The sequence below is a fragment of the Carassius gibelio genome, chromosome B22 (genome assembly GCF_023724105.1).
Source record: "Carassius gibelio isolate Cgi1373 ecotype wild population from Czech Republic chromosome B22, carGib1.2-hapl.c, whole genome shotgun sequence".
In the NCBI taxonomy this organism is placed as follows: Eukaryota; Metazoa; Chordata; class Actinopteri; order Cypriniformes; family Cyprinidae; genus Carassius; species Carassius gibelio.
In genome coordinates this window covers 27,772,137-27,788,460 of record NC_068417.1, presented here as the reverse complement: position 1 = coordinate 27,788,460, position 16,324 = coordinate 27,772,137, and the positions used below count along the sequence as shown (strand labels likewise).

The 16,324-nt window shown below is 38.1% G+C and overlaps 1 protein-coding gene across 2 annotated transcripts in view; it reads left to right on the top strand.

Moving 5' to 3' along the window:
- tle2b (TLE family member 2, transcriptional corepressor b) overlaps nucleotides 1–16,324 on the top strand; it is a 40,669-nt gene that overhangs the window by 8,462 nt on the left and 15,883 nt on the right. For both annotated transcript variants that reach the window (XM_052589271.1, XM_052589272.1), the window contains exons 2-4: nucleotides 3,384–3,481; nucleotides 4,694–4,757; nucleotides 13,863–13,907. In XM_052589271.1, coding sequence (XP_052445231.1) covers nucleotides 3,384–3,481; nucleotides 4,694–4,757; nucleotides 13,863–13,907 — 207 coding nt within the window. The remainder of the gene's footprint in view (nucleotides 1–3,383; nucleotides 3,482–4,693; nucleotides 4,758–13,862; nucleotides 13,908–16,324) is intronic.

Sequence of the window (16,324 nt, the reverse complement as noted above, 5' to 3'; positions counted from 1 at the left end):
GCGCAAATCTTTAATGGAAACCAGGATATTGTTCAATACCCATCCTGTACCATTTTTGCTGCAGACACGAAAGGTAGCTCAAATTTTGCAACTTGTTGAAACTTCTAAACTGCAAAGCAACACCCTAGAAACAGTATTCAACACCCTGTTACCAACCCAGAATACACTATCAGCCACATAACAACATCTAAGTCACCGCATAGCAAGTGATACGGAAACCACCTACAACAACCTAGAAACCATGTAGCAAAACCTTGGACACCTAGAGACCTACCTCTCACAGCAACCTAGTAATTGCATAGCATCACCCTGGCAACCTCCCATAACATCCCAGCAATGGCATAGCACATTTTTGGCAACCCCTCACAGCATCTGAGCAACTGCAGAGCAATAGCAGTTTAAACCCTGATAACCACTCAGAGCACCCTATCAACCTTATAACAACATTCTAGCAACTGCATAGCAAGGCCTTGGCAACCGCTCACAACATTTGAGCAACTGCATAGCCATACCCTGGCAACCACATAGCAATGCCCTGGCAGCCATCCACAACAATCTGGCTTCATGGTAGCAGGATTTACACTGATAACTGCACATTTCCTTAGAAAATGTAAAAATAAAGTTTGTGTAAAGTCAATTCAGTGAATTGTTTCTAAACGCATAATTGCCAGAAATGCATTGCTGAAACATTACAAAGAAGTTAGCTAAACAGTTTTTTTCACCAGTATTGTGAATAGTGTTTTTTTGGGCGGGGCTAGAATCGTGTATATGATGCAATAGAGCTACAGAGCATGGCTCCTCCCCTAACACTATAATGACGCTTTTCCACTGCGTGGTACGGTTCAGTACGGTTCACTTTTGAAGGGTTTTCCACTGGGTACTTGGTACTTGATACTTTTTTTTAGAACCACTTCGGTTGAAGTTCTAAGTGAACTGTACCATTACTAAAACATGACGTGTAAACTCTGCTGAACACTGATTGGCCGTAGAGAATCATAACTACCTGCGTCACTGAACTTGTGACACAAACACAACAGAACCGCTAGATTAAAATCAGCACAGCCAGCGAAGGATCGAACACAACTCTTTTGAGTAAGGTGATGTTCAGCCCCTGGAATGCAGATTTTACTGGAGGAACCCCACCGAAAATCTAGTATTTTACCCCTCGGAATGCGATATTTACCAGGGAACCTCCCCTTGAAACACGATTGGGTTAGTTTCGAGTAGAAATTGGGCGGGTTTTGTTGTGAAACCTGGTAACCCTGACTACAGCCTACAGTTTGATAGCTAGCTGTGCCTTCATCACATAAATGCAAAATACCTTATTGTAAGAATTTTCAAAACAGCTTGGTCTCCTTATTGAAATTAAGATGCTAGATTATCCATTCAGGTTTGCGAGTGGGCGTGGTTTCAGCCCCGCCAACGGACACGCCCCCTGCATTTGAGAGCAGAGAATACTACTAAGATTGAGATACCTTCGTTTTTTCCATTCAGATTTGGCTGGGTGGTTAATAACACATTTTTCTATGTTGTGACAAACTCAGAAGAACACGCATTTAATTGAATTGTTCTGTGGCTACACAATATATTTATGAGCTGTTTCCTGGTTGTATATTTTTGTGTTGTTGTGAAATGTACCATGTGAGTTCTGGCCCTGTGTGGTGTGAGCTGCTTTCAGGACAGTTATTGCGCACACACACACACACACACACACACGTTTGAATGAATGAGGGTCAGTAGGGACATGATGATTGCCCCCCTCTATCCACAAACAAACACGGCGGTGTGTGTACTGAACTCATCCAGTCAGCTGTGCGCCTGCAGCTTAATTACTCGAAAGCTCACCGAGTGTCTGACCTCCACCGTTAGCCTAATTGAAATTTAATTGAATTTCGCTTGTCTAGACTAATTAAGCTTCTACTGAAACCGGCAATCTTCAGCTGCTCGCTGGACACCGAGCTTCAGAGAGAAAACTAGAAGCCCGGAGGAGCGAAGGACAAAGGCGGCCATTTTAGGAAGCAGCTGACAGAATGGGAAATGTGTTTAAAAATAGCAAAGGAAAGGACTTGGGTCTTAATGAGGAGGAGAGGTAGATATGAATACAGCTGGATCAGATTAGAGCACACAGGCTCATAGATGACCCCATGTGAAACATGTCTTTTGGGGTAAATATGTGGGTATGGTAAAATGCATCAGCAGAATTGAAAGTTCCATACTCTTGTTTCAATAAAATAATATTTGATTCACTAAAAAGAACCAGTCAGAAGAATCATTCATTCAGAAATCAACCTAAACCATTTAGCAATTTCCAAAATTGTTTGCCAAGTAGGTATACTACTTTTGAATAAAAACAAACTTTGTGACTATTAAAAAACTATGTAGTATGTAGTATGAATGTGTGTAATTTAAGGCATGTTTGCATGTCCTACAGCTGACATGTTGTCATTATCTAGGTTTCCATCCAAATGTGAGGCAAATCTTTTCAAAGTTCTTAAAAATATAAAAAAAACTAAAAACTAATTTTGTATCAGGTGTTTCCATCAGGTTGTTCGAGCGGTGGTATTGGTAGTTAAATTAAAAAGGAAAAAAAAATACGGAAATACTCCATCAGCAGAAACAGCCGAACAGTCACTTGAGTTTAATGTTCGCTAGCTACACCAGAATTTATTCGGCAAATGCATTTCTATTATTCGCGTTAAATCTTTTTCAGCAAACCACCAAAGCGAATGTAAAAACTTCTTTGCGACTGAAAGGATTTTTTTATTTTTTATTTTTTTCAGCATTTAGATCACTCATTTTTTATGCAAAACTTCAAAATGCACATAAAAACGGTGATGGAAACAACAGCTACTGTGACTCACTTAGCCATTTGCAACTCTTCTCTTATAGCCTTATGGGATAGTAAAATGTCCACTGGGTGCACACTTCTGAATCTGGCCAATAATTGACTTAAAACAGCAGTTATTAGTTCAGGTATTCAGTCATTAATAAAGTAGTACTCGATGTACTGGGAATGTATAGAAGTTTTGGACTGACTAAAAATTCATTTTGAATTTCTGGTATAGTCTCCATGAAATATTCATAGCTGCTTTTTTAATTCTCGAGATTGGGAATCGCATTTTTGTCTACCAGGAGTTAGGGTTAAATCTTATAAGAGCGTTTTGCAAAACAAGGGTTACACCGACCCCATAGAATTGCTGCTGTTATCAAATTTTCTCTCCTCCCTCACCAAAAATGCATGTAGTGTTTGTAGTGCAGCCAAGGTCAAAGATAATGCACTGGGAGCACTTTTCAATTTTATTTCAATGAGTCAATTAAGCAGTCCAGTCTTCCATCGCAGACCTGTGGATGTTTAGTGATTAATAAGCCATCTCTCTCCTCAGGTACCTCTGCAGCCGGGACAGTCATTCAAGTTCACGGTGCTGGAGACTCTGGACCGCATTAAAGAGGAGTTCCAGTTCCTCCAGGCTCAGTACCACAGGTCAGATCATATGAGCTGATTTACTCCCAGAATGTGAAACGCATTTGATTATTTATGAATCTCTTCCTGTAGGCTAATAACCGGCTGGATGTGTATTGAATTAATTTCACTGTATTATACAGCACACTATACAGCAGTGAGGCATCAACGTTTTCATGTTATCCATGGAAAACTGAATTCAGAATGAGTGAGAAATAACTAAAAGTGGTGATGCTGCTGGCTTAACCATATATTCAGTGTATCTTTTACAAAAACAAACTATTTTTCCCAACAAATGGCAGTTTTAAAATAATGTTGTTTGCATGTGTAACTTTACAGCTGAGCGAACTGAAACAACAATCAAATGAGCTCTGCTGAACTGTCCTGTAACGCTGTAAATTGCAATGGAGAAGTTTAATTCATTTAAGTGATTTGATTTGTGTTGGTTCCTTTAACTGAATCAATTTGTGCTGATTGCATTAAGTGAATCTGTTTGTTCCGAATCATTTACTTGAATGGTTTGTTCTAAATCATTTTAGCGAATCAATTCATTCTTGTTCATTGAGGTGAATTGGTTTGCACTATTTGCACTAAAGTGAATTTGACCATTTTGATTCATTCAAGTGAATCAGTTTGGATGGATTCCAGTAATTGAATTGGTTTGTTCAGATTCATTTAAATGAATTGATAATTTTTTATTCATTTGAATTATTGTTTTGTTTGAAGTGAACTACATTATTCTGATTCATTTAAGCGAATCAGTTTGTTTTGATTTATTTCATTTCATTGATCGATTCTTATTTATTGAAGTCTATAGGTTTGTTATGATTCATTTAATTTAACTGGTTATTCTGATTCCTTTAAGTGAGTTCAATCATTCTTCTGATACATTTAAGTAAATCAGATTGTTTTGATTTCTTTAAGTGAATTTTTTTTATTCAGATTCTTTACATTTAATTGATTCATTCTCATTCACTGAAGTGCATCAGTTTGTTCTGATTCATTTAAGTGAGTTGGATCATTCTGATTCATGTAAGTAAATCAAGTTGCTTTGATTCAATAAATTCGGTTCGTTCTGATTCATTTAATTTAACTGATTCATTTTTTATTAATTTAAGGGAATCAGACTTTTCAGACTCGGTTTCTGATACAATGACAAGTCATTCGCATCTTTTGTACAATTCATATTTTTCTACTGTTTGTCATTCATATTTTTCTGCCGTGCGTTCGCAGTCTCAAAATCGAGTGTGAGAAGTTGGCCAGCGAGAAGACAGAGATGCAGCGCCACTATATCATGGTGAGCTTTTCAACCCTCATATCGTCAGATCTGCCGTACGCTCCAGTAAATACAGCATAAAAGCCTGTCTGTGTTTAAAAAGAGAGATTGCGTTTCATTTCATGTTGCAGGGTGTTTGGTTAACCTGAGGACACATCAGCGGGTTTACGATAGGGGTTGGGAGGAGATGAAAAAGTGAGAGGGAGAAGGAAGGGCGATATGCGAGAGGAGGATGGAATGATGAGAGAAAAGAGATGGAAAGAGAGAAACAAAGATCACAAGCACAGACATGTAAATAATGAGGGAACAAGGATCCAGTGCTTGCAGTAAGCAGATAACCCACAAGACTATATTAAGCCTGCTAGTCCTGCCATGTACACCAAGACTTGTTTCAACAGCCTTCTCCTTTATTTTTATGCATTTATATATTACCCACATTTCTCTGTCTGTGCTCTTTGACGACTAGACAGGACTGCATGCTCTTCTCGTCTCTCTTTAGTGAATGGTTAATTTGTTGATGGGCATAAAATAGTTTTCAGAGCTCATTTGCGATGGTGTGTTAGCCTCCTGGCTAACAGAAACAACAGAGACAGTGTATTGGACGATATTCAAGTGTTAAAAGCTTTGCTCTGTGCCGTGGTTCAGTGGTTGGCACACACACTCCTGATATTTTGAGCAATGCTGAAGGTCTTGTCATCTCTTCCTCCACTATCTATCCAATAAAGCAAAACACCCGCACGGTTATTTTAAAAACATGTTGAGGTTGTGGCCTTGTATTAATATGTCGAGCCATGATACAGATTCAGAAGAAGCAGAAAATTGTTCTATAAGCTCAATTATCTTCTAAACTATACATGCAACTTTCAACTATATGCTAAACTATGCCACTGATTTGGAAGACAGAGTTCGAATCCGCCTCAATAAATCATAGTCATTAACTATTAAATCCTGATTGTGGATTGAAGTATGTCCTGGTGTGTGTCCTGATGTGCCATCATGATCTAGTCTTTAAAGAGCGCCCATCTTACATGGTCACTCTGTGACCGCTGTGTGTAATCCAGACCCCGAGGCAGCTCAGGATGCAAAGATAGAACGAACGAGGGTCTAATGTGCTGCTTTTGCAGTAACACCCCCGCCCCAACTCATCCGTCTGATACTCTCTGCTCTCCTCCGAACATTACTGTCACAGATTGCCCTTGCGCCAGAGAGAAAGAACATAAGGAGAGATCAGGGGCAGAGACAAATGATGAGAGTGAGTGAGTGAGTGAGAGAGAGCGGTGATTGAAACGCAGCAGTAAAAAAGAAAAAAAGAGGAGGGGAAGATAAAGGCCGATAGTGAAGATGAAGAGCAGAAGAACTGACAGAGTGAGAGAGACGGTATAAAGACGCAGTGGGAGACAGTAAGACGACAAAAGGATGAGGACAGAGAAAGAAAAACACAAGGAGGAGAAGGGGAAAACCAGGAAGGCAGAAAGGATGACACATTTGAAAACGATTACTCCCTAGTAAGCTAAACGTTTGAGTGCTGCCGTGTGAGTGAAAAAAAGAGAGAAAACACTAATGGATTGCTCCTCTTTTAAGAGATTTTGAAACTTGTTGCTGCCCTGTGATGGAAAACGAACTTATATTTCCAACCAAACAAATCAAATTATAAAGCAAACAGCAGAAGTATTGCAATGCATTTATTTAATTTCAGAAATGAAAAGATGTAGTTGACTTTGTTTGTTCAGTAGAACACAAACCAAGTTTTTTTAAGTCAAACCGTTGCAGTCTATCACTCTTATAATGAAAGTGGATGGCAATCACTGCTAAAACACACAATAAAAAAACAAAAACATACACAAACAAAACCAACCTGTGGCTCGTGATGATTCATTGTATTTAAATAGTTTTTTTTACCTCTCATTCACGTAATGTCTGAACTGTTAGAACTCTCCTGTGTGCGTTCTCAGCAACAGGTGCGTGAGGCGTCATCTTCTTGCTTCATGGCGGATCGCAGACTTATAAGTGCATTACCGCCACCTATCTTTCAATGGACCATTGACCCTCGATCTACAACCTGAATTAGGAGTGTCAACAGTCCACTTGAGAGATAGGTGGCAGTAATGCACTTATAAGTCTGCGATCCACCATAAAGCAAGAAGAAGAAGAAGAGCCTCATGCTTGCTTGAGAACCAGGGGGGCAGGGTTTCATATTTTATTGAAGCATCCCTGGGCACCGCCATTGGTTAGCGGACCCCCACCTGCTGTTAGCATTCCATTGACTCCCTTTCATTTTGGCATCACTTTGACAGCGAATAACTTTACATCTGAAGTGTTTAAAGACTCCATTTGTCCATTCATTATTTCTAAAGAAACAGAACATGTATAAAAGGGGTCTTTGGATAAAAATAACTTGGAGTGTGAAGAACAAAAGAAAATCGTTTTGGAAAAATCTTCTTTAAATTACTTGCAGTTTCAATTTGAATTCTCATTTAAAGGTACAGTACACAATTTATAAAAATAATAATAATTTTTAAAAATCATAATTTAAAAACATTTCATTACGTGTTTCACTTAACTTCCAAAAAAATTCCTAAAAGGCCAAAACAATCTTGTCTAGCTACACAAGCTTGATTTCAGTGCCGTGAATTTCTGTTTACAGACCGTCACATAATGTATCCATGATAATATGTTGGTCAAAACAACTCAGAGGAGAATTTATTGCTCAGAATTGCTCTTTTATAGCTCATGAAACTGGTTTACATTTTTTGTTCTCAGTATCTGCTCAGATGTTTCTTGTAACTCTCTCTGTGAGGTAATTGTTGACATGCTGTGAGAGTATAGAGCTATAAAATGAATGCACATTACAAAGCTCAGAAAATTTTGATGAGACCACAAGTTTCACAATATACCTGTATTGATTATAACTATATAAAAAAAATTATAATATCACTATCATGTTAATACTACACATTAAAAATAACATTGTAGATAATCCAGCATTGACACTCCAACACAGTATGCGGCAGTAATGCATTTTTACATTCAGATGCACTGCTTTTTCATTGTTTTACTATGCAAGCAAGCTTTTTGGAAATAAAAAATAAAATAAGTTAAACTTTTAAAACAGTGTAAAAACTGTTTTTGTTTTTTTTTCACTGTCCGGAATCTCACGTTTTTGAATGCAAAAACACATTCTGTAACTAGCTGTTGCCACCCATCCTAAAATGGGGAAAAAATTACTTTGGCCACCACAGTTACCATATAGTGAGAAGCTGGTTTTGTAATTTTTTAATTTTATTTTTTTTTACTCTGAGAATACCAGATATGAAAGCAAATGGGAGATATTACTATTTTATGTGTTGCTATACATTTTGTTTGTATTACAGTTTTGATAGTGTTCCTTTTCAGAAATGTCTTATACTCCTCATACTTATTAACTAATTATTCGGTTTTATTTGGTTTGAAATTCAATTTGATAAAATGGTATTCTGCAATTTGCTTCATCTGTAATTGCACTGATATGAATTGGCAGTCTATGAATCACGGCTCTGGTTTTGTGTGGCTGATAACGCACTCGCAATTTTCTCCCGTCTGTCAGGAAACTTGCCAGGTAACTCGTAATTCAGTCTCGGATTCAAGAACAGCCGCCAACAGCACTGTCACCAACGACATTCATGGCTTTCATATAATGTCCCTTTATTGTCTGGGGAAAAAAGGTAGTATAATGAAATAATTTATGATACTGCTCTTTCTTTGGCTTGTAACTGATTGAAATGATGAAGAAGAGTAATGTCTTAATACACAACTTAACATGATTCTGTCATCATTTACACTCGTATCGTTCCAAACCTGTATGACTGACTTTCTTCCATTGAATACATGGAATGTCTTGGGAGATGCAAGGGTCTGTTGTACTTACCATTGGAAAAAGCATAACGCTAACTTGGATAATATGGGCCTTATCATACAATCTCCTCTGGTCTCCTTCCCGACACGTCCTATTGAAATGTAAATATCACAAGTTTTTTATTTACATGATGCTGCAGTCTTGTGGCATCTCGAGAAGCTCATTGATTTTACCTGTGAGTGACGACACATTGACCATTCCAAGATGGCGGATGTGTCGATGTGTCTGGAACAGGCGGCAAGGAAGTCGGCCGGAAGTTGAAGTCGGCTGCGTGCCGCCATCTTGTAGCATACCTTCCTTTGCATTAGCATTCCCTTTGACTCCCATTCATTTTGGCGTCACTTTGACAGTGAATAACTTTACATCTGAGGCGTGACTCCGTTTGTCCATTATTTATTTCTAAAGCTACACGACAATGTATGAAGGGCTCCATTACCTTCTATGTTACATTATGGCCCCGTATAAACAGTTTTTGTAAAAACAGGCTAACGATTGCGTCATAACCACTCAACTCTCTGTCGCATTACCGTACAGACAGGAGGAGAAGCTCGCAGGCAATTAACTTAAAGTCGGCATGAAATCAAATTTGACAAATCTTCTTTTTATATGTAATATTGTAGTGTTTATTATAAATGATTTATCTGTGCACTTCATTATTTTTTTTTAATTCATGTACCCTTATAATCTTTAATCAAATACATTACCCTACCATCCCCCCTCGAAACGACCTCTCTTCTCTTTCGGTCACTTGCCATGGCGAAAGGGTGCGGCCAGAGCCAATGAGGGTGCGGCTATAGGTGTCTGTCTCGTTTCAGACATGTCGAGATGCTCTTGAGGGTGAACTTGACCGACAACTTCACTCGACTCATCTTGGTTTGCTCGTATAAATATGTGTTGATTCCTGTCTGAAAATTTAGCTCCTCGTTCTCGTCGCCGGGCTCCTTAATTAAAAATCCTTCATGGGAGGGTAACGGTGGAGAGCCCGGGGGACAGAAATCCTCCACAACTGAATGTAAACTAGCATTTTATTTGCAACGCCCAACCTCCAACGATCCAATCAATTCCCCGATGGACGAAACCAAGCCCCGCCCTACATTTTTTTTCTAATTTCAGAAGCCGTTTAACTCGGATGTACGTCACAGCAAGGAAAAAATCACAATCTCAACTTCCGTTTCATGCCGACTTTAATATGGCGTACTGGCGTTACATTTTAAAATACTATACAAAATAATTAATCACAATACTTACTCCTGCTCACTCACGCCAAAGAACTCCCCGCTCAAGCTCGCCGTCTCTGCAAGATTAACGAGGGCAGTTTGCACGCACAGATACTAGTACATGTACATCTGTCAGACAGGTTGCTGACGTCATCAAGCTTAGTTTGAGTCTGCGCGTCAGAAACAGAAGTGCTAAAAAACGCTAAAAATGGGCTTCACTCAATTGAGTTCCAATGGGGTCGCTGTGTCCATTTCTTTTACTGTCTATGGTCTGGAACGGTCATATGTGGCATCTAAATATAACCTGTGTGTACAAGTTGGAGCTCTCAAATAATTCAGTTTATAAGTTGTTATTGTAATTCATGGATGTGGACACATTTTACAAGTTGGAATCTCGTAATTATGTAAATTCCGACATCTGTCAAATTTGACAGCTATCATTACTGCATGCTGAAAGCCTAGCTTTTCACCCTCGCAAACTTTGGTATTTCTTACTGATAATGCAATCCTATTTAGTATTTCCTTTTTTAGAGCTCTTTTGACAGCACAGAGGACGGTTATTTTTATACCAGTCAATTCAAATTGGGCTGTTTGGTGTTAATGGGCTTGTGGCAGATGCAATGATTGAGCCGAAGAGGATAGCCCAATGGAAATTATATCTCATCAGCGTTGCCTGTCTAGTAATACTAGATCAGGATGAGCCAATCAATGTGTCTGAGCTTAGAAGATCACAGCTGTATCCAGTACAGTGGAGTTGACACACACACACACACACACACACACAGAATCTACAGCGGTTTCAGCAAGAGCCGAGTGTCCAGTGACACAGCAGGATATATGTACAAGCGACGGATGGTAAACAGCTGCCGGGTTGAACCAGGGGACACCAAGTGCATTTTGCCCCTTGTTAGACTGGTGAGGACTAACACACACACAGACACACACACACACACCGTGGCTGCAGCAGGAGGAGAGGCTTTGTTGAACCTCCGCCGCATTGAGCCCCGCTACATCCGCCACATGCCGCGCACAATCTGCTCCAGACAACACACACACACGGACACACTCAGGGGATTACACACACACACTCGTGGTGTAGAATGGGAATGCACATTACATTAGAGAGTTTATATAACAATGAGCTGCATTACGAGCCAAAAGCGCGTCACAATCCCACCAATATCCAGATTAACAACACAATAAATAAATAAATGTCACAGTGAAACTCACCCACCTTCAGATATTCTACATTTAGCAGACACTTTTATCCAAAGCGGCTTACAGTGCATTCAGGCTATACATTTTTTTTTTTTTTGCCAGTATTTGTGTTTCCTGGGAATCAAACCCACAACCTCCTAATGCAATGCTCTACCACTGAGCCACAGGAACACCATAGGGATGAACTTAAATATACAAGTGTGCAATGTAAACTACTTCACATACTTTATTTCTTGGCTAATAACTGGAATTAGTTCTTGGCCTGCCTTTTTTTTACTGGCCCACCTCAAAAAAGTGTTTGTTTTCTTTGCCCTTGCCCTATCAATATTTTCAGTGGCCCCACTTTTTTTTCTTCTTAGCAGCATAACTATATTTGTGTCAGAAAATGTATTTGTTAGCTATAAACTATTCATTAAACTCATAAAATTTTTTTATGGAGTTTATTTAATGGAATAAATTTAGAGATTAATTTAAGATTTTTTGCTGTTAATTCAAATTTGTTTTGACCTTATAAATATTTTAAGTGGACCCACCGCAAAAGAAGATACACTAATTTTTAGCATAATTATATTTGTTCCAGGAGCAAATGTGTTTGTTATTCATTAAAAATAGTTTCTTAAATTAAACTTAAATAATTAACTTTTAATTTAAAATGAATCAAATGAAATGTGTTATATTTCCAGCTGTTATCGCAAATTATAAACTTCAGTTTAGTTTATTTTATTTTAATTAAGTTATAACTTTTTGAAAAACATGCTTTTTTAAATACATTTGCTCCTGACGCACTTAAAACTCAGTGCCTTGATTCCGGAGTGTTCTGGGATGTTGCCCGGGTGTTTCTACACAGTTTCTAGGGTGGATACCGAACATCCAGGACACTGTTTCCCCAAACCTGTGTGTTCGGTTTTGTGTAAGGCTGGCTAATAGAAGCATTTCCATTCAGTTGGTACGGATATGTCGGAGGGGGCGATTAACTGGATGACATATCGGCCTATTTTTGTGCGAATTTGAATTTCCGTTCAGCGTTTTTCTCCCTGGATTGATTCTACATCAAACCATGCTGAGAACTAATGTTGGTCTGAAATGATGCAGAGACCTTTTTTGGCCGTTACTGAGGTAATACGAGCGCTGCTGAATAGCCTTCTGGGCCGCCGCAGGGCTTTTTAAAACTGCTGCACTATCAGCATGCAGAACCAGCAAACGTGATTTATATTTGTGTGTGTGTGTGTGTGTGTGTGTGTGTGTGCCAGCAGGCCAGATAGATGGGGAAATAGTTCTGCTGTTATGTCACGCTTTATCTAAAATTCATCACCCACTGGAGCGATCGATACTGGAAATGCGATAAATTTGAATACAGAGCAACATGTGTCTAAAATGCTTCACTTTACAGACTCGCATTTAAACTGCCAGTCAAAAGTTTGGACACGCTTGACTGGATTTATGGTTCTCATGATCTTAAAAAAATCCTTTTGGTCTGAAAGTTTTTCTACGAGGCTTGAATTGAGTTTTGTAGACAAAATTTTGCCTATGCGTGAATTTCTTTACAAAACAAAAAATCTTTTCATTATTGTTATTTAAATGGATTGTGAACTGCCTTTTTTTATTGTTTTGTACTGTTCTCTGAGGTCCCCTTATAATGTTATCAAGATTTTTAATAATAAGGAAGAAATGGGCTTTTTTCTGTCCTGTTTTTAATTTATTTGAAATATAACTTATTTTAATTGAATTTTAACCAATAATAACCAATTGGAATTCCTACTATCTGAGAATGCTGATACTCTTCTGGGGTTTAAGACTAAACCTATTGCTTTATAGACAGAGAAACGTTAAAATTTTGTCTTTGAACTCCCATTTTTGCAGTCACTCTGTATATTTCTATTGTGTCGCTGTTGTTGAAGAGTAATTAGCTAGTGAAGTGGATTTACTAATACTAAAGTTAACAAAATTTATTAAGCGGATGTCATAACAAATGTAAGTAGACCAGGACATTTTTATAGAAATTGTTCATTTATAAATCCACAAGAGCGTACCACCATGCTGTGGAAATCCAATCCGGAACACGGAAGACAATAAACACAGAGTAGAAAATTGGAGGAACTAGATAAGCCCATATGGTGCACAAATGGTGCGGAACGAATCGAGCTAAAGAAGAACCAGTAATATTAATATAGATACTTTGCTTCGCAAACACTAATAAAGAATAAATAGGTATGTGTGTCCAAACATTGAAATATTTTACCAATCGTTAACCTTATATCAACACCTTTGGGTTTCTAGTCGCTGTCATTAGATATGAATAGACTTTAATCCTGAGATTAAACCGCAGTGAAGGTTTGATAGAAGAGGGGAGGTCAGGCACACATCACGGATGGGAAATGGAGTTTACGGAATAATAGAAGAGAGAGAGGAGGATTATAAAGGAAGGTCGGTAACAAGGGAGCTGATCGGGAAAGACAGAGATAAGGGGAGAGAAGAGGAAAAAGGATTTTTGAAAATCGAGCTATACACAGAGCAGTTACCAAGTGTGTGAGCGTTACAGACAGATGGAGAAAGACAGAATAGGCGAGCAGTTGTGTCAGGTTTCATCTTCATCATTGGCATCGTTGCTCATCTGTCTGCCGAAACAGACACGTGCAAACACACGCGGACGCGTTCAGACTCTCTCTGTCTTGCTGTAGTTTCAGCGAGTCGTTAGTGTCTATCAGGCTGCTGAGGTTTTAATTTGATTGATGATGATGATTCACTGCTGTTTAATTTATCACGCTACTGACTGATGCTCTCACGTTTGTGTTCCCACAGTACTATGAGATGTCCTACGGGCTTAACATTGAGATGCACAAACAGGTAAGACAAACCTGTTGGGCGAATTCACTAAACAGTTTTGCATGTGGTATTTTAACACTTGAAATCTTATTTTCTGTTTACACTGCACACTGGATTTTTATAAGCTCGCAGCAATGCCCCAAATTATAAAAACATTTACATTTGTAACACAAAAGTTGTGGTTTAGATCCGATAGATTAATGTACAATTTGATTTGATCTGACTGTTCACATTGGTAGCATATATGGATGCGGTTTGTATCTGGTTTATAAGTGGCTCATTTCATGTCACCTGACTGTTCACCTGTGTGATGCATATGGATTCAGTTTGGATTCGGTTTAAACATGTCTGATTTAATTCAGTCTGACGGTTCACACTTGTAATAGAAATGGATATGGTTTGCTTCCAGTCTAATTTCATATGAGCTGACTGTTCACACGTGTAACACATGTGGATTGGATTTGGGTTCATACAAATCTGACCGTTTGTACTTGTAACATATGGATCCGGTTTATAAATGTCTGATTTCATGGGTCCTGACCATTGGCTTCCTAACATATATGGATGTAGTTTGAATCTAGTTTATATACATTTGATTTCATGCATTTTTTGTTGCTGCATAAATTAAATATTAATTTAAATATGTATTGCATTTATTATAGTGCTGTCAAGCGATTAATCGCGATTAATTGCATCCAAAATAAAACTTTTTGTTTGCATAATATATGTGTGTGTAGTGTACTGTGCATATTTATTATGTATATATAAATACACAAAATATTTTTTTCACAAAAATGTTATGTTTGTATATTAAATATATTTATAATATAAAATATGAACATACATATAGACATGTACATGCATGTAAATGTTTTCTAAATATACACTGTATGTGTATTTATACATACATAATATACTCAAACACAAACATATATTATGCAAACAAAAACTTTTATTTTGCATGCGATTAATCACGATTAATCATTTGACAGCACTTATTTATTATTCTAGAAATATTTTGTATAATACTGACATATTTACAAAATTATATATATATCCCTAGGAATAATTGAATATATCATCCTCCACAACCAAGCACTCCGACTTCTAAAATGAGGAACTAGACCATGCACATTGTGCTCAATTTGATACCTGATTTGCATAATTCCTTTTGAGAATACACATCCACATACAAGTGCAAATAAACAATGCTATCAGTAGGCGCAATTCATTCTCAGTGAATTCCCCCATGTGTGTTGGGCAATGAAATGGTTATAATGGGGTTTTAGGGAGGGTCAGAATACTCCATGATGCTCCATAATCACACACACATATTCAGAAGCACACACACATGCTTTTTGGAGAGCTCTTAAAAGCATGAAGTGGACTTGATTTACATTAAAAAAATTATTATGTTTATATAATAACAATTGTAAAAAATATTGAATATAAAAATTTAGTTTTATATTATATTATATGCGATCCATGAACAAACTCCTGTAAGAACAGGCAGCACTCGTGTGTGTCTGTCTTTCCTTTCCTCTGACTGATTTCCCTCTAAATCAGTCTTTCCCAGCATCAGCGGCGTGTGAAGAAGGGGGTAATCATACACGCTCTCTGTGTGAGCTGGAACACATCAATGGAGAGTGATGGAGGAATACAGAAAGATTAAAAAAACGACACTAGAACATAAAAAGCTTTAAGAATGGCCATAAAGATTGGTTAAGAACCATCACTTAGACAGAGCAAGACTGTTTTATGGACATGTGAAGCAAGGACCCTAGATTTGTGTTTTTATGTGCTGTTTAGTGGCAGCACGTGTGGGTGTGTGTCAGTGGGCGGGGCTTCAGTCCTAACGCTTTCATCTTCAACAAACTGATTTGCCTCCTAACGGGATACACACATCTCTCTGTCTCCGCCCCCCTGTAATCCTGCTCTGATCGTAGTGCTTTTAGGCTTTTCCTGTCTGTCTCTGTAGGTCTCACTCCTGTCCCTGTTCAATTAATGCACTGGATTAAGACAAGCTATGAAGGGTGGCTAGACAGAGATCTAGATGGGCCAGTGTGTGTGTGTGTGTGTGTGTGTGTGTGTGTGTGTGTGTGTGTGTGTGTGTGTGTGTGTGTTAGCCATTGAATTCTGTGCTGTGTTAAATTACCACTCGATTTTCAGCAGATTTGCTCTGATGATGTTTCACCGCATCTGAATACATGCTTGAGATGTGAGATATTAATAATAGCGCTGAATCATTGTCATATGATTATGAATGATATTTTGATCATCTGTAATTATACACTTCTTTTTCATATCTATCTATCTATCTATCTATCTATCTATCTATCTATCTATCTATCTATCTATCTATCTATCTATCTATCTATCTATCTATCATCTGTCTCTCTGTCTATATATATATATGTGTGTGTGTGTGTGTGTGTGTG